This window comes from Mobula hypostoma, chromosome 7, assembly GCF_963921235.1.
Source record: "Mobula hypostoma chromosome 7, sMobHyp1.1, whole genome shotgun sequence".
Classification (NCBI taxonomy): domain Eukaryota; kingdom Metazoa; phylum Chordata; class Chondrichthyes; order Myliobatiformes; family Myliobatidae; genus Mobula; species Mobula hypostoma.
In genome coordinates this window covers 16699282-16718821 of record NC_086103.1, presented here as the reverse complement: position 1 = coordinate 16718821, position 19540 = coordinate 16699282, and the positions used below count along the sequence as shown (strand labels likewise).

The following is a 19540-nucleotide window of genomic DNA, read 5'->3' as shown; positions in this document are numbered from 1 at the left end:
ACAAGAAATTTAATGGTCATGTTCAAAGTTGAATTTGCCACCGGGGGAAAGTATATCACCGTATTTATTAACAATCAATTGGTCAAGCTACAACTTGATACAGCGTTGGACAACAGCAAGTGCTTTGGCTCACAATGTTGTGCTGACCATGTAACCTGCTCTAGAAACTGCCAAGAATTTCCCAGCCGAATAGACCTCTATTTTTCTAATCTCCGTATACCTAAGAGGATCTTAAAAGACCCTATTGTATCCGCCTCCACTACCATCACCAGCAGTGCATTCCACTGTTACATACTTCATGGATATATTGTGACTGTCGTATGAGGATGATGTAATGGTCTTGCAGAGGTCACATGATGTAATTTTCCCGCCAGTGAAGTCACATGATGACCTGTTCTCAACAGGTATATAAAAGAGACTCCTGATGTGACGCAGTTAGGTTTCAGTTTAGTTTTGTGTTGGTTACTCCATATTGCTGCGTATTCGTCTTATGACGCAGTTTTGTTTTAAAGTGGAGTTCTGCTTTCTATTGTAAGTTGTACTGGAGAGTGAAGACCATACCAAAGTACAGGAATTCGCCGAGTCGAGTAAAGCTGATATTGTTTGGTGGTTTTGGAGAGGATTGACCTTTATTGAATCTTCGTTCAAGTAAAAGTGACCTGCAACTGAGATATCCCCTGCTAAAGTAGGAAGGATAGTGCAGTGTCTATTCTCCAGAGGAAAAGATCAGTTCCTTTAAACTGTTTTATTTCTGTCGTTGTGAATCCTGCAGACAAGGCAGGTTCCGGCTGGGATCAGCAGTAACGACACGTCTTCGAGGAATTCTTTACTTCAGGAAAGTCTCTCCTAATAAAGTGTATAAATCTCTTGGACTTTTGAATTTACCATTCTAAGAACGGTGTTCGAATTTACCACTTTAACAACTGTTTTTGCATTTACCCTTTTAAGAACTGTTGCAGAGTTGTAGTATAGCAGTTACCTTCTGGTTAAGTCAGTCATTTAAATATATTTTGCTATATTTTTGAGCAGAGTTTAATAAATGTTTGTTTGTTTTTATAAAACCTGAGTAGTTTCTATATTCATTGTTGCCAGTCACGTGACACCATGCACCCATCACTCTTGTGTGAAAAGTTTACCTCTGTCATCCCCTCTGTATCTACTTCCAAACATCTTAAAACTATGCCCCCGCGTGTTAGCCATTTCAGCCCTGGGAAAAAAGCCTCTGACTATCCACATGATCAATGCCTCTCATCATCTTATACACCTCTATCAGGTCACCTCCCATCCTCTGCCGTTCCAAGGGAGAAAAGGCCAAGTTCACTCAGCCTATTCTCATAAGACATGCTCTCCAATCCAGGCAACATCCTTATAAATCTCCTCTGCACTCTCTCTGTAGTAACCACATCCTTCCTGTAGTAAGGTGTCCAGAACCACACCAAGACTGGGGGTTTATTGCACAGCAAGGAAGATTATCAAAGCTTACGGTGGGATCTAGACCAGTTGGAAAAATTGATCCAAAACAAAAAAAAGGCAGATAGAACTTAATGCAGACAACAGTGAGGAGTTGCACTTTGGGAGAGCCAGCCAGGGTAGATCTTACACGGTGAGCGGCACGATTGATGAATGCAGTAGAACAGAAAGATCTGGGAACACAGGTCCAGAACTCCTTGAAAGTGACATCACAGATAGATAGGATTGTCAAGAAAGCATTTGGCACATTGGCCTTCATAAATCAAAGTATTGAGTGCAGGAGTTGGGATGTTATGTTGAAGTTGTATAGGACGTAGATGAGGCCTAATTTGGAGTATCGTGTGCAGCTTTGATCACCTACCTGCAAGAAAGTTGTAAATAAGATTCAAAGGTGCAGAGAAAATTTATAATTATGTTGCCAGGACTTGAGAACCACAGTTATCGGGAAAGGTTGAATCAGTTAGGATTTCATTCCCTTGAATGTAGATTAAGGGGAGATTTGATAGAGGTATACAAAATTATGAGGGGTACAGGGAGCGCTTTTCCCCACATTAAGATTGGGTTGGGTAAAACTACAACTTGAGGTGATGAGTTAAGTGTGAAATGTGAACTGTTTAAGGGGAACATGAGGGAACTCTCAGAGGGTGTGAGAGTGTGGAACGAGTTTTCAGTGCAGGTAGTGGATGTGGTTTCCATTTCAACATTGAAGAAAAATTTGGTTGGTACATGGATGGGAGGGGTACGGAGAGGCATGGTCTGGGTGCAGGTCAATGGGACTAGTGGTTAATGGTTCAACAGACTATACAGGCCAGACAGCCTATTGTAGTGCTCAATGACAATGACATCATAGGTTATGGAGAGAAGGGAGAAGAATGGGGCTGAGAGACATAGTAAATTAGCCATAATGGAATGGTGGAGCAGGATAGATGGGCTGATATTGTCTGTTCAAGTTAACCATTCGTACTGGAGTCAGACACCTAACCAGAGATGAAGCAATTCCTTTCATGGCTTAGAGACACAACACCACCAAACATGAGTTACTTATTCATACCTCTGTTTCTCCACTTGGAGTGCCAGAGCCTGATCCAGCTCTCTTTGCAGCTCCTTTACTTTCAGGGTATAACTTTCTTCCAGTTTTCGAAGTTCTGGTTCCTTCTGAGCTAACTTCATCTGTGCTTCCAAAAGCATCCTTTAAAGAAGGGAGGAGGGACAGAAACCTGTTAATGTTCCATGTGGCATCAGAGAAAAACTTCAAATGGCATCACTGTAGACTTTCTCTGCATTTTTGCATGTGAGCGGCTTCTTGGGCCATGTGCTTCCCATTAAAACAGAAGAGCACAACACAGGAACAGACCCTTGCACCCACAATATCTGTGTTGACATGACGTCTTTCTGATCTAATCACATCTTTCTTCACGCGATCCGTACCCCGCAACCCTCGCCCACGCACGCGACAGCTCATGTTCTCAATATCTCAGTATTATTTAATTATTGTTATTCTTTTTTGTACTTGCACAGTTTGCCTTTTGTCAGTCTTTGTGTTGTTTTACATTGGTTCTATTATATTTATTTGTTCAACTGTGAATACTGGCAAGAAAATGACTATCTGTGCAGTATATCGTGACATACAGTGGCATGCAAAAGTTTGGGCTCCCCTGGTCAAAATTTCTGTTACTGTGAATAGCTAAGCGAGTAAAAGGTGACCTGATTTCCAAAAGGCATAAAGTTAAAGATGACACATTTCTTTAATATCTTAAGTAAGATTACTTTTTTATTTCCATCTTTTACAGTTTCAAAATAACAAAAAAGGAAAAGGGCCCAAAGCAAAAGTTTGGGCACCCTGTATGAAGAGTACTTAGTAACACCCCCTTTGGCAAATATCACAGCTTGAAAATGCTTTCTGTAGCCAACTAAGAGTCTTTCAATTCTTGTTTGGGGGATTTTCCCCCATTCTTCCTTGCAGAAGGCTTCCAGTTCTGTGAGATTCTTGGGCCGTCTTGCATACACTGCTCTTTTGAGGTCTATCCACAGATTTTCGAATATGTTTAAGTTGGGGGACTGTGAGGGCCATGGCAAAACCTTCAGCTTACACCTCTTGAGGTAGTCCATTGTGGATTAAGGTGTGTTTAGGATCATTATCCTGTTGTAGAAGCCATCCTCTTTTCATCTTCAGCTCTTTTACAGATGGTGTGATGTTTGCTTCCAGAATTTGCTGGTATTTAATTGAATTCATTCTTCCCTCTACCAGTGAAATGTTCCCCGTGCCACTAGCTGCAACACAAGCCCAAAGCATGATCGATCCACCCCCGTGCTGAACAGTTGGAGAGGTGTTCTTTTCATCAAATTCTGCACCCTTTTTTCTCCAAATATACCTTTGCTTATTGCGGCCAAAAGGTTCTATTTTAACTTCATCAGTCCACAGGACTTGTTTCCAAAATGTATCAGGCTTGTTTTGATGTTCCTTTGCAAACTTCTGACGCTGAATTTTGTGGTGAGGACGCAGGAAAGGTTGTCTTCTGATGACTCTTCCATGAAGGTCATATTTATGCAGGTGTTGCTGCACAGTAGAACAGTGCACCACCACTCCAGAGTCTGCTAAATCTTCCTGAAGGTCTTATCCAGTCAAACAGGGGTTTTGATTTGCCTTTCTAGCAATCCTACGAGCAGTTCTCTCAGGAAGTTTTCTTCCAGACCTCAACTTGACGTCTACCATTCCTGTTAACTGCCATTTCTTAATGACGTTATTAACTGAGGAAACGGCTACCTGAAAACGCTTTGCTATCTTCTTATAGCCTTCTCCTGCTTTGTGAGCATCATTTATTTTAATTTTCAGAGTGGTCGGCAGCTACTTAGAGGAGCCCATGGCTGCTGATTGTTGGGACAAGGTTTGAGGAGTCAGGGTATTTATAAAGCTTTGAAATTTGCATCACCTGGCCTTTTCTAGTGATGACTGTGACAAGCCATAGCCCTAACAAGCTAATTAAGGTCTGAGACCTTGGTAAAAGAGCTCAAATCTCTTGGGGTGCCCAAACTTTTGCATGGTGCTCCTTTCCTTTTTATCCCCCCACTCTAAAATTGTACAAAACAAAAATAACACACTAATCTTGCCTAAAATGTTGAAAAGAATGTTTCATCTTTAACTTTATGCCTTTTGGAAATCAGTTCATCTTCTACTCACTTAACTATTCACAGTAACAGAAATTTTGACCAGAGGTGCCCAAACTTTTGCATGCCACTGTATGTACTTTGATAATAAAATTACTTTAAACTTAGAAGCATGCAAGGTTAAACTTGTTCGGTGATATCTATGGCTCGAATTATTATCTGCACGCTGGGATTTGTCGAAGCTTTTTGCTGTTTTTGGACTGGAGCTAAAATAGTTCAGTGTAGTTGAACTCATTTAGAGTTGAATCACCACCTGGGCAACAGGTATCCACGTACCTAGCGTACTCTTCTTTAGCTTTGTCATTCGACAGCTGACACTCTGCCAGCTGCTGCTGCTGGTCCTTGGTTCGATCACGCAACTTCGCCAGCTCATTGGACAATAAGATATTGCTCTCCTGCAGAGATTTCAGCTCCACACTTACAGAGACTCTGTAGCTGAATCAGTGTCAGACATTAATTAACATTTACAGAGGGAAGCACAAACAGATGCTTTCAACACTAGGCAAATCAGGGGTACAAAGTACATTCACAGTAATTAGAAACGTCACAGAAAAGAGAACTGCAACGTTGGGACAAAAGTGTTTTAAATGATACGACTGATGTTGGGCATAATGCAAACAGCAAACACTCAAACAACCAGACACTAGCTGTGTATACAACTTTGAAGTACATTAAACATCATACCAACCTGAAACACATTCACTTCTCCAGAAATGGTGTCTGACCAGTTTTTAAACATGATATTTCAAGTCAGAGCATGACAGTGCAGACAGACCCTTCAGCCCATCTAGTCCATGCCAACCTAGATTTCCATCTGGACTGCATTCCTTCATACCCCTCCCATTCATGTACCGATTCAAACTTCTCTTAAATGTTACAATTAAATCTGTATCCACCACTTCTGCTGGCAGCTCGTTCCACATTCAGAGTGAAGAAGCAACCCCCCCCCAACCTGCCAGGATCTCCTTAAATATTTCATCTTTCATGTTTAACTTATGACTTCTAGTTCTAGTCTCACCCAACCTCGAGTAAAAGCGTGCATGTATTTACCCTACCTATACTCACAATATTGTATACCTCCACAGTATAAGATCTCTGTACATTCTCCTACACCCCAGTGAATAAAGTGCCAACCTATTCAATCTTTCCCTATAACTCAGGTCTTCAAGTTCCACCATCATAGACACAAAGCACTATGGCATAGAAACAGCCCCTTTGGCCCATCTAGTTCATGCTGAAATATTAATCCCATTGAACTGTACCTGGACTATGATCCTCCCTACCCCTCCCATCCATGTACCTATCCAAATTTCACTTCAATGTTGAAATCAAACCTGCATCCAGCTCTTCCACTGAAGCTTATCCTAACCTAGGAATAAAGTCCCAACTTATTCAACCTTTCCCTATAACTCGGCTCCTGAAGTCTCAGCAACATCCTTGTAGATTTTCTCCGCACTCTTTCAATATTATTGATATCTTTCCTGTAGATAGGTGACCAGAACTGCACACAATTCTCTAAGGCCTCACCGTCTTAAATAAATTCAACATAATATCCCAACTCCAGTACTCAACACATTGATTTATGAAGACCAATGTGTCAAAAGCTTTCTTTATGACCCTATCTACCTATGACGCCACTTTCAAAGAATTATAGATCTGTATTCCCAGATCCCTCTGTTCTACTGCACTCCTCAGTGCCCTACCTTCACCTTGCAAATTCAACCCGGTTTGTCCTCCCAAAGTGCAGCTCATCACACTTGTCTCCATCAGCCATTTTTCAGTCTATTTTTCCAGCTGCTCCAGATCCCACTGCAGCTTTGACAGTCTTCCTCGCTGTCCACTACACCCCCCTAATCTTGGTGTCATCTGCAAATTTGCTGATCCAGTTTATTGCATTATCATCCAGTTGAAGCAACAGTCCCAGCACCGAACCCTGCACCAACCATCTATAACCACTGTCTGCTTTCTCCCATGAAACCAACATAGTAACATAGATTCAGTAATCCAGTTGACAACTTCATTCTTAATGCCAAGTGAGTGAACTTCCCGGACCAACTTTTCATGCAAGACTTTGTCTACATGGACTTTAGCAAGGTCTTTGACAACACCCATCATCTTTGTTTCCTTCTTAGTAACCTCAAAAAATAAACAAGAGATTCTGCAGATGCAGGAAATCTAGAGCAACACACACACACACACAAACTGCTGGAGAAACTCAGATCTAGCAGCATCTGTGGAAATGAATAAGCAGTAGATGTTTAGGTCCAATCTGCTGAGTTCCTCCAGCATAATGTATGTACTTGAAAAATAAGATTGGTTAGACATCTTTTTCCTTGCAGAGCCATGTTGACTAAGCCCAAACAGACCTTGTCTATCCAAATACTTATATATCCTGTGCCTCAGAATACCTTCCAATAATTTACCCACTACTGACTTCAGACTCTCCGGTCTATTATTTCCTTGCTTATTGTTAGAGCCTTTCTTAGACAATGGAACAACATTAGCTATCCTCCAATCCTCCAGCACTTCATCCATGGCTATGAATGATTTAAATATCTCTGGACTAGCATCACATGGGGTCTAAGGAACACATTGTCGGGCCCTGGGGATTAATCTACACTAATTTGCCTCAAATCAGTTAACACCTCCTCCTCTGTAACCTGTATAGAGTCCATGAAGTCGATGTTGCTTTGCCTTATTCCCATAGACTCTGTATCCACCTCCTGAGTAAATACAGATGTAAAAAAATCCATTTAAGTCTCCCCATCTCTTTCACTTCCATGCATAGAAGACCACTCTAATCTTTAAGAAGATGTTCCTTGCAATCCTTTTACTATTAATATATCTGTAAAAGTCCTTGGGATTTTCTTTGGTGTGCTAAACTGAACCACTAGAACCACATAGTGTGTTGTTACACTGGATTCCTTCAGATACCATGAGGTCAAATACATACAAGGAGCCACTGATGTTTATATACCTTTCAAGTTGTGCTTCAACATCTCCTAGCTTTCTGAGCAATTTGCTGTTCTCTTCACGGAGCCCCTCCACTGTTTGAGTGTGCAGGTGATTGATGGTTGCCAGTTCTGCATTTCTCCTATTTAAGAGGAAGGAAAAAGTAACTGTACACAACTCCAGATGCAACATTAAGAAACACAAGGGTTTCTGCAGAAATACACACTCAAAATATTTGAGGAACTCAACAGGTCAGGCAGCATCTATGGAGGGGAATATCAATGACCTGCATTGACATAGAGCAGTACAGCACAGGAAAAGGCCCTTCAGCCCATAACGTTGTGCTGCACCAATCAAATAGTCAACTGAACTATTTGGCTGTATTTCATAAGCAGTTTGAGGAGATTTGGTTTATCACCTAGAACACTCAAAAACTTCTACAGATAAGACCATAAGACATGGGAGCAGAATCAGGCCACTTTACCCATCGAGTCTGTTCCACCATTTCATCATGGCTGATCCAATTTTCTTCTTAGCCCCAATCTCCTGCCTTCTCCCATATGTACCATGGAGAGCATTCTAACAGGCTGCATCACTGTCTGGTATGGAGGGTCTACTGCACAGGACTGAAAGAAGCTGCAGAGGGTTGTAAAATTAGTCATCTCCATCTTGGGAACTAGCCTCTATAGTATCCAAGACACCTTCAAGGAGTGATGCCTCAGAAAGGCAGCGTCCATTATTAAGGGACTCCCATGACCCAGGACATGTCCTCTTCTCACTGTTACCATCAGGAAGATACAGAAGTCTGAAGGCACTCACTCAATGATTCAGGAACAGCTTCTTCCCCTCTGCCATCCGATTCCTAAAAGGATATTGAACCCATTAACACTACCTCTTTTCTTAAAAAAAAATACAGGTGGCCCCCGTTTTCCGAACTTTCACTGTTACGAAAGACCTACATTAGTTACCTGTTTTCGCTAACAGGTGTTTTCATTGTTACAATAAAAGGCAGCGTGTGAAAAAAAGGCAGTGAGGCGCGCGCGCCCCAACAGCCAAGCTCCTCCCCTGGAACTGCATTCTAGCCGGCATTGCTTAAACATGTGCTTTATCTCGATTTATTTTGTGCATCCATTAGCAAGATGATTTCTAAGGTATCGGAAAAGCCTAAAAGAGCTCATAAGGGTGTTACACTTAGCGTAAAACTAGACATAATTAAGCGTTTCCATCATGGTGAACGAAGAAAGGACATTGTCCGCGCGTTGAACTTGCCTGCGTCCACCATTCGCACTATCTATACGCAGAGAGAAAGAATTTTGAAAGATGCCGATGTTACTGTTGGTTCTGCTCATAGCAAATTGGTTTCTCTTAGTCGGCATCCAATAATGGATAAAATGGAAAGTCTATTGCTTGAATGGATTGATGGGTGTACAAAGCGTGGTGTTCCGTTAAGTTTTCTTATACTTAAGGAGAAATCAGTCAGTCTTTTTAATAAGCTGAAACAGAAAGCACTGGACGATGGTGATGAAAGTGAAATTTAAAGGTAGTCATGGGTGGTTTGATTGGTTTCTGAGGCGAGGGCAGCTTCATAGTTTAAGGAGTGGTGCCCAACCTCTGGGCCGCGGACCGATACCAATCTGCGAAGAATGCAGTGGTGCGGCAGTAGTCAGAACGCACTCAGCACATCTTTAAGAAAAAAGCCGAAATAAACAAGCTAATTAATTAGGTGCCACCCGGCACGTAAATGTCGGCCCAGATCAGAGGCGATTGCCGATTGCGTCAGGTGGTTATTTGTATAAGCAAGTGTTTAACTGTGACGAACTGCAATTTATTGGAGTCTTCCCGTATCCGGTAAGTGAAACTACACTGTACATACATTATTTCTACTTTATATAGGCTGTGTATTTTTATGTGTTATTTGGTATGATTTGGCAGCTTCATAGCTTAAAGGTTACTGGAGAGAGTGTTTCTGCCGAGAGCGCTTCCGCGAGATTTTCGCTGTGCTGGACAGTGCAGCAGAAAAATATTTCTACTCTATATAAACTGTGTATCTATATCATTCCTGCATTTACTATATGTTACTATTATTTCAGGTTTTATGTGTTATTGGGCATGATTTTGTAGGTTATTTTTTGGGTCTGGGAACGCTCAGAAGTTTTTCCCATATTAATAAATGTTAATTGCTTATTCACTTTACGACATTCTGGCTTATGAACCGTTTCATAGGAACGCTCTACCTTCGGATAGCGGAGGAAACCTGTACAAACTATTTCTGTTTTTGCACTATTTTTAATTTAACTATTTAATATATATTTACTGTAATTTCTCTTGCAGCTATCGAAGGGAGAAGATCATGTCGATTGTGGAGCGTTCTGACCTAAAACCGCACTGAGACTCGGGATATACCCTTTCGGCTATTTTCTGCAGTCTGTTCAGGACCACGCGGGCGAAGACCTTCCCAACGATGCTCAGCAAGGAGATTCCCCTGTAGTTGTTACAGTTGCTTCTGTCCCCTTTGTTCTTATATATGGTGTCAACGTTGCAGTCTCTCATGTCTTGCAGCACTGCTCCCTCTGTCCAGCACTGGCACAGTAGTTCGTGCAGGTGGTTTAGCAGGATGCCCTTTGCACATTTGATGGCCTCTGGTGGAATGCCATCTAATCCTGGTGCCTTCCCAGTGGGCAGGCTGTCGATGGCTTTACTCAGCTCTTCGGCAGTCGGCAATGCATCAAGATCCTCCATGACAGGCAGGCATTCTGCGGCGTCTGGCACGCTGCCCGAGATGCTGTTTTCTCTGGAGAGGCCTGCATCCTCACAACACTGCTTTACGGCAGAGAGACCTGGAGCCTCTACTACAGACAAGAGTGGCGTCTCAACGCCTTCCACCTTCGCAGCCTGAGACGCATCCTGGACATCACGTGGACTGACCGAGTCACCAACAAAGAGGTCCTGGGCCTGCGCCCAGATACCCAGCCTCTTCACCCTGCTCCAACAACGCCGTCTCCGCTGGCTGGGCCACGTACACCGCATGTCAGACGGAGGATCCCGAAAGACCTGCTGTACGGGGAACTGGCCCCCGGCAAAAGAGCACAAGGGCGACCCCATCTTCGTTTCAAAGATGTTTGCAAGAGAGACATGAAGTCACTGAAAATGAACATCGAGAGGTGGGAGGACATCGCAAGCGATCGCTCTCACTGGAGGCTTGAACTACACAGAGGTCTAAAAAGAGAAGAGAAGCTGAGGCTTGCTGCTGAAGAAAAGCGCACTTGTCGGAAAAACAGCACCAAGACAACACTGGAGGACAGTGCCTTCATGTGCAGTTGCTGCAGCCGAGTCTGTAACTCCCGTGTGGGCCTCTACAGCCACAACAGACGCTGCTCTAACAGACTGAAGCAAGACTTTCCAGGCGCAGATCCATGGTCTCGCGAGACTAACGGATGCCACCACCATTTACTGTAATTGACTTTTCTATACTTTCACGTATTGCATTGTACTGCTGCCACTAACAATATGCTGCTGATATAAAACCCGATTTTGATTCTTTGCTGCCTACACAAAGTCCATATCCTTCCATTTTCCTCACAGACATGTGTCTATCTTACATGAATCTGCCTCCACCATCACCCCAGGCCGTGAATTCTAGGCACCCACCACTCTGTAAAACCATAGCAGCTGGATCAATGCGACCTGCTTACTCTGATCAGCCCGCCAAACAAGCTTAACACGTACAGCAGCCAATGGTCCCCAGGCCTCGCCACATTAGTGAACTTTCTCAAGGACACGGGCCTCAGCCGTGGTCAGCAGCCCTTTTTCCTACAGCGTCTCTTGCTGCAGAGATCTAAAGCCCTCCCTCCCCATCAACCATCCAAGTGCACATTCCTCTGACACAGGGGGCTTGTATAATACAGAGATTACTGTTGTTCATATCTTCCTTCTTAAACTCTTCGCATGCAGAGCAGCCAGCAAGCTCTCATTCCGTTTCCCCAGCTGTTTCCAGGGTACACATGGCCTGGGCTCTGGCCTCGCTCTCCCAATTAGAACAGAATAATGGTTAGAAAGGGATGCAGTCAGGCGTCTCCTGAACCGTCCCCGAACCCGACAAGATGAGAGGCACAGATAAAATGGATATCGAGACTTTTTTTTTCCACAGAGCAGAAATGACTAATACGAGGGGGAATAAGTTTAAGGTGATTGGAAGTAAGTATTGGGGGGGGGGGCATGTTAGAGGTAATTTTTTTTTTAAAACATGGAGACTTGTGGTTGCATAAAACACTCACCGACCACTATCTGTTTAAAACAAAAAGTGGTTTTGATGGTAGAGGTAGACGCATTAGGGACATTCAAATAGGCATAGTGATAGAAGGAAAATAGCGGGCTACGTGAGAGTGAGGTATTAGATTAGAGAGGTGGTTAATAAAAGGTTGGCATAATATCATGCTATGCTGTCATGTTCCATGTTCTAATCTGCATGCATTTCAACCAAAATCTGCAAATGACTGCCATCTGAGCTATGCTGTTGAAACGATCTTGTGAATGGATGGCATTGAGGTCAAGGGCTGCTCTGAGACGCTGACACCTGAATGGCAAATTTCACAGCTGAGATACTGCAGAATGCCTATTTATTTGATTAATTCACCAAACCAAAATAAACCATCAGGCCCTCTTCCCCACACTGCTCCTCCAGTGAATGTGATGTTTCATCTCAGCACAGATCAGGTACTGACCTGTCCAGTTCTCCCTGCAGTTTATTGAGCTGTCCTGCTCTCAGCTCGCTCTCCTGTTGCAACTGTTTAAACATGTCCTCGACCTGCACCTCCTTCACCTGTAAGAGCTCCAGCTCAGACAGTGCCCCTTGCAGCTCCTCCTCAAGCTCGAGCTTCTCCTGGCTCAGGTCCTCATGAACAGCACGCAGCTGCTCGAGCTCCGAATCTGAGAGTTCCTGCAAAACACAGGACAAGGACCAAGTCAATGAAGAAGTGCAAACCCATCACAGCAGGATGACCCTATTGTGAGAAAAGCACAACAGAAAATCCGGAACCAGAGATTTTACCCCAGGATTGTGGCTGCTCTTTCCATGCCAGAGTGCAGCCATCCACATGACACAAAACAGGTGAGGCAGCATCTGGAAGGGGAAGAAACAGTTGATGCTTTGGGCCCAGACCCTTCATCAGGATTGGAGAGGAAAAGGAAAAAGCCAAAATAAGGTGGTTGGGGTAAGAGAGGAGGAGGACAAGCTGACAGCGTATAGTTGAGAGGGAAGGTTGTAAGAGAAGTTTGCCATGTGTCTCTTCACCACTCTCCTCAGAGGTGTTGTGACTTTCAGAGATCCATGGACTGGAACCCCCAAGGTGTCGCTGCTCATCACCATTCCTCAGTACCCGACCATTTACTGTACTGTCTAACGCCTATTTTACTTCCCAAAGAGTGTCACTTCGCTCTCATCAGGGCCACATGACCATAAGACAGGAGCAGAATTAGGCCATGCGGCCCTTCGAGTCTGTTCTGCCATTCCACCATGGCTGATGTAGTTTTCCTCTCAACCCCATCCTCCTCAGCAGGTCGGGCAGCATCCATGGAAACGCACAGTCAACGTTTCGTCATCAGGACTCGGCCCGAAACGTTGACTGATCATTTCCATGGATGCTGCCCGACCTGCTGAGTTCCTCCTGCGTGTTGTGTGCATTGCTTTGACCCCAGCATCTGCAGAGTATTTTGTGTTTACGAACCCCATCCTCCTACCTTCTCCCCATAACATTTGATACCCTGACTGATCAAGAACACCCCTCTGTCCAACGTTTCATCTGATCTATCCCCTCCACTTTTGCAAAGGTTCCTTTGCAGTACCCACAAGTTTTGTGCCATCTGCAAACTTGCTCAGCATTTCTCCTACATTGAAATCCACATATAAAATGACAAGCAGCAAAGGTCTCAGTACAACTTCCTGCAGTACGCCACTAGTCACAGACATCTGATCAGGTCTCAGTACAACTTCCTGCAGTACACCACAAGTCACAGACATCTGATCAGGTCTCAGTACAACTTCCTGCAGTACACCACAAGTCACAGACATCTGGTTAGGTCTCAGTACAACTCCCTGCAGTACACCATGAGTCACAGACATCTGATCAGGAGGGCACCCATCCTCCACTGCCCTCTGCTCTGTCACCTCACCAGCTGCCAGCTCGCCTTGGATCCAGCACCAGTGCCTTTACTACACCCAATTCCAGATATCCAAGGATAGAGAATCTCTGCAATTCGATACCAAAGGAGGTTGAAGGCTAGAGAGAGAGTTAGTCAGGGTTTTGTTCAGTGCCAATGGAACCAGAGCTGCTGCCACTGAATGAGCAAACCTCATTTACCCAGTGAACACTCCACCTGGCACAAAGCAACACACACACACACACACACTCAGGTGTAAGGCAGCCAAGCAGCTACATGCTAGCAGAATGAACAAAAGTATACAAGTAGATTTCAGAAGCAGATGTATAATCTTCCAGAGTTATGATGTTTTTTTTGTAAAAAACCTTTTCTTGTTTAATGGAACAGAGCTGCTCTTCTTTCTGCTGTAGGTCGTGCTCTGTGGTATGCAGCTTTTCCTTCAGTAGAGCCAGCTCTCCGATGAAACGTTGCTCCAGTTCACGGCACTCTGCCTCCACTTTTTCTGCAGAGGGAGAAACGTTAATTCCAACAAAGACATCATGTGGTTATGGTTAAGTCCTTTATGAAAAACATGCTAACATTAATTTGACAGCTCTACCTACTGTTTGACAGACCAGTAGCAATGATAACCAAAGAATCTCAAAGTCTGCTCTAGTTAAAGAATGGCTTAATTAGCTTATGGTTCAAACCGGTCTCTGAGCTTTCCCTACTAAATACCAGTGCAGACCGATCGCATTCACCTCCACCAGGACAGTGGGACAGCACGCCCGCCTCAATTTGAACAGTGGCAAGATTAGTAAACTGGCATTCTAAAGAATTCAGATGCAAACATTAGGAATTGACACTGGACAGCTCCTGACATGCCAGCCAGATTCATTCAGTAACACAAACACAAAACACTGGAGGAACTCAGCAGGCCAGACAGCATCAATGGAAAAGCGTACAGTCGACGATTCGAGCCGAAAGCTTTTCGGTGGGACTGCTGACCCTTCATGCTGATGAAGGATCTCAGCCTGAAATTTCGACTGCACTTTTCTTCCATAGATGCTGCCTGGCATGTTGAGTTCCTCCAGCATTTTGTGTGTGTTGCTTCAATTTCCAGCATCGGCAGATTTTCTTTTGTTTGAAATCCATTTAGCAGTAGATACTCATCACTATTAATAAGTGTCTATTCTCCAAGTACAATGAGAATGGAATTCCATTTTAATGGATGAGAGTTGATGAAATTACTAACTTGTCATTAGCCAGAGACCCACTGTTGAGTTTGCACTGTCAGAGAATGATCACAATGGTTTCTTTAGACGGGGCATTTTCTGTGTTCTATTGCCAAAGGTATCGATCTCTTGAGGAGGACAGAATCCTCATAGCACAGGCTATCTCGTACCTTTCTCCTGTTGAAGATGCTGATATTTCTCAATCACTTGTCGAATCTGCTCAGAGTGAACTGCCTCAATCTCCTGCAGACGGTTCTGGAGATCTGTAGCTTCCTTTTCCTTCAGATCAAGCTGCTCTGCTGACAAGGTGACTTTTTCTTTTGCTCCTTCAAATTGTACCTTTAACTGACTAAAGAAATGATCATTTTTAAACACTTTTACATAGGCATCTGGATCACAGTCCCTCCAAAATCACAGGGAAATCCCTCCCCACCATTGAATACATCTACACAGAACACTGTTGCAGGAAGATAGTGGAACAGTGGATCCATCATCAGGAACCCCACCCTCCAGGCTATAGTGGATACTGCACAGTGCATCACAGGTGAAACTGTCACCACCTTTCAGTACATCCACACACAGCTTTGTTTCAGAAAAGTATCCATCACCAGAAACCCCCACCATCCCGACCACGCTCTCCTCACTGCTGCCATCAGGAAGATGGTACAGGAGCCCCAGAACTCTCACCACCAGGTTCAGAAATAGTCATTACCCCTCAACCATCAGGCTCTTGAACCAGAGCGGATAAATTCATTCATCCCAACAATGAAATATTCCCACAACCTATGGATTCACTTTCAGTGACTCTTCATCTCATGATCTCAATATTTAATTGATTTTTTTTTTGTTTGTTTATTTTATTTTGCTTTTTTTTTGTTTCTTTGTAGTTACTGGGAATGTTTGTAAGAAAATGAATCTCAGGATAGTATAAGGTGACATGTAATTTGCAATGTTCTCTCTAATTTGTGTGTGGCACGTGGCCAAGTGGTTAGGGCGTTGGACTAGTGACCTGGAGGTCGTGGGTTCGAGCCTTGGCCGAGGCAGTGTGTGTGTCCTTGAGCAAGGCACTTAACCACATAATGCTCCAGGCTACCCAGCTGAGAATGGGTACCAGCAAAAATGCTGGGGGTTAACCTCGCGATAGACTGGCATCCTATCCGGCGGGGAGTCTCGTACTCTCATTCGCTTCACGCCACAGAAACCGGCATAAGCACCAGGCTGATGGGTCACAAGGCTCGTGACAGATTTTAATCTTAATCTCCCATTTGTAATGACAATGTGCGCAAAAATCTAGTGCTGTGCAATTTTTTGCCCGGTGACACGTATGCACTGAAAAATTTCTTCAATAAACCAACATAAATGGCCAGTTCTAAAATCTGTAGACAAATCATTGCAATCTCCATGTTATCAACAGTGCCCACATCAGAAACCAGAAAAGGAAATGTGATTGTGTACGATCGTGAAATATACTTAACATGCCACCAAGGTAGAGGGTGACAACCTTTTGGGCACAGTTTAAATTCCTTTGTGCACCAGCAGCAAAAGATACGTGTGCACACACACCTTAGAGAAAACATTGTTACTTTGACAACAAATTTCTTTGAACTAATTTCATATCAAATTGCTGAATTAAAAAGGGATTTGTAAAAACATGCATTTTTGTATGCATAATGGGGAATTGGACAAGAACACATCTAATTGAAACTTGCTGAATGGAGCTCGAGTCAATTGCTGCTAAATAAATTGAGATAAGATTGCACTACGCCATGGCCATGAACATTGATCCTTACACTAGCACACATCGAGTCCTTTGATCTCAATATTTACACACACCCCTTCTCTGCAAGTACACTGGTTCCGATTAATTGGGCCATTAGTTAACCGGGGCAGCCACTTATTTGGGACAACTCTTAAAGAACAAAACTAATTAAGGAAATATCCGGGATTCCCTTCGTCCATTTGGGACACCATGCTGATGAATTGTGTCAGGACACCAATGCCAAACAGTTACTAACTAGCATCAGTCTTGTGCACTTGTGCAGCTGTTAGTCACTACACCATGCTTAGAACAACAGTTTTTTTTTAATTGTTTCAGTTGCATGTGTTTCTGTTCAGAAAGCAAAGATTTTTGCCACTGATAGTTGACAAGAAATAAGCAGCAAGACATTTCAGAACTGTTTTGCTCACTGTAGTTTGAAGCATTCAGGCTTGGAGATGCCAAAAATAGCCACTGGATGAATTGCTCAATCAATAACTAGGAACTAATAGAGTTTTATAATCCTGTAGTAGTATTGGTAGTGTTCTAATTTGTTCTGTATTTTATTTAAACACATAATCTGTCTTTTTATGCCGTAACTATTACCATGAAACTTCAGCGAATTGGGGCAGTCACTTAATTAGGCAAAATCCCACTAAATCCCAATGAACTGGAATCCACATTGCCATCACCCAGTACATAGTCAATGCTATTACAGTAATGACCAGTTGTCCATTAAAAATCTAATCAGTTGCTCATAACTGGCATCAAGCTTCAAATGAGGGATATGATAGTTACAAGAAATAGTGACTGAAGCTGAAAAATTCATTCTCATTAGCCTACTAAAAATGTACATAGGAGCAGACAGCCATTGCATACAGGATGGTCTTTCTGAGCACATTTCAGTCAATACCTTGTCAGATACTTTCTCACAAGTGACAGGTCTTTTAGTAAATTTTTAGCAGGGCAGCACAGCAGTGTAACATTGAGCACAATAACTCCATAGTGCCAGTAATCACTGATCAGGGTTCAATTCCTGCCTCTATCTGTTAGGAGCGTATACGTTCTCTCTGTGACTGCTTGGGTTTCCCCCGGATGACCACAGTCATAGGAGCAGAATCAGGCCATTCAGCCCATCGGGTCTGCTCCGCCATTCAATCATGGCTGATCCTTTATTCCCTCCTCAGCCCCACTCCCTGGCCTGCTCCCCATAACCTTTGAACCATAGCCAATCAAGGACCAATGGTCAATTAAGGATTTAGATTAGATTATGAAGACATGCAGTCCTCTTTTTATTGTCATTTAATAATGCATGCAATTAATTTGCCTTAAATACACCCAACGACCTGGCCTCCACAGATGCCTGTGAAAATAAATTCCACAAATTCACCATCCTCTGTCTAAAGAAATTTCCCCACATCTCTGCTTTAAATGGACACCCCTCCATCCTGAGGCTGTGCCCTCTTGTCCTAGACTCCCCCACCATGGGAAACATCCTTTCTACATCTATTCTGTCTAGGCCTTTCAAAGGTTTCAATAAGATTCACCCCCCTCCACCCATCCTAAATTTCAGTGAGCGCAGACCCAGAGCCATCAAATATTCCTAGTATGATAAACAGTTCATTCCTGGAATCATCTTTGAGAACCTCCTCTGAACCCTTGCCAATACCAGCACATCTTTTCTTAGATGAGGAGCCCAAAACTGTTCACAATACTCAAGGTGAGCCTCACCAGTGACTTATAAAGCCTCAGCATCACATCCTTGCTGTTGTGTTCTGGACCCCTTGAAATGAATGCTAACACTGTATTTGCATTTCTCACCACCGACTCTACCTGCAAGTTCTTCTTTAGAGTGTCCCTTTGCATCTCAGATTTTTGGATTTTTTTCCCCGTTTAGAAAATATTTTGCACGGTTATTTCTACCAAAGTGCATAACCATGCATTTTTCAACATTGTATTTCATTTTCAACTTTCTTGACCATTCTCCTTCTACGGTTGTCCTGTTTCCTCAACAGTACCTGCCCCTCCACCAATCTTCATATCGTCTACAAACTTGGCAACAAAGCTATCTAGTTCATCTAAATCATTAATATACTGCCTAAAAGGAGCGGTCCCACCACCGACCCTGCAAAACACCACTAGTCACTGGCAGCCAACCAAAGGATCCTTTTATTCCCACTCACTGCCTCCTACCAATCAGCCAATGCTCTAACCATCTTTCCTGTAAACCACAGGCTAACTTGGTAAGTAGCCTCATGTGTGGCACCTTGTCAAAGGCCTTCTGAAAGTTCAATATACAACTTCCACTGCATCCCCTTTATCTATCCTACTTGTAATCTCCTCAAAGAATTCCAACAGATTCATTAGACAAAGACTTTACCTTCAAAAAACTATGTTGACTCTGTCCCATCTTGTCCTGTGTCACCAAGTATTCCATAACCTCATCCTTAACTATCGACTCCATCATCTTCCCAAACACTGAGGTCAGGCTAACTCGTCTATAATTCCCCATTTGCTGCCTTCCTCCTTTCTTAAAGAGTGGAGTGACATTTGTAATTTTCCAGTCCTCTGGCACCATGCCAGAGTCCAATGATTCTTGAAAGATCATTTCTAATGCCTCCACAATCTCTACCACTTCTTTTTTCAGAACTCTAGAGCACAGTTCATCTGGTTCGGGTGCCTTAAGTACCTTTAGGTCTTTCAGATTTTTGAACATCTTCTCCCTAATAATAGTAAGTGCACTCACTTCTCTTCCCTCACACCCTTCAACATCTGGCACACTGCTAATATCTTCCACAGTGAAGACTGATGCAAAATACTCACTTAG

The 19540-nt window shown here is 43.3% G+C and overlaps 1 protein-coding gene across 2 annotated transcripts in view; it reads right to left on the bottom strand.

The window, feature by feature from the left end:
* Positions 1–19540, bottom strand: part of hmmr (hyaluronan-mediated motility receptor (RHAMM)) — a 98774-nt gene that overhangs the window by 29155 nt on the left and 50079 nt on the right. For both annotated transcript variants that reach the window (XM_063052630.1, XM_063052631.1), the window contains 6 exons: positions 15128–15306; positions 14109–14245; positions 12309–12523; positions 7613–7729; positions 4912–5070; positions 2522–2659 (listed from right to left, as the gene is read on the bottom strand). In XM_063052630.1, coding sequence (XP_062908700.1) covers positions 2522–2659; positions 4912–5070; positions 7613–7729; positions 12309–12523; positions 14109–14245; positions 15128–15306 — 945 coding nt within the window. The remainder of the gene's footprint in view (positions 1–2521; positions 2660–4911; positions 5071–7612; positions 7730–12308; positions 12524–14108; positions 14246–15127; positions 15307–19540) is intronic.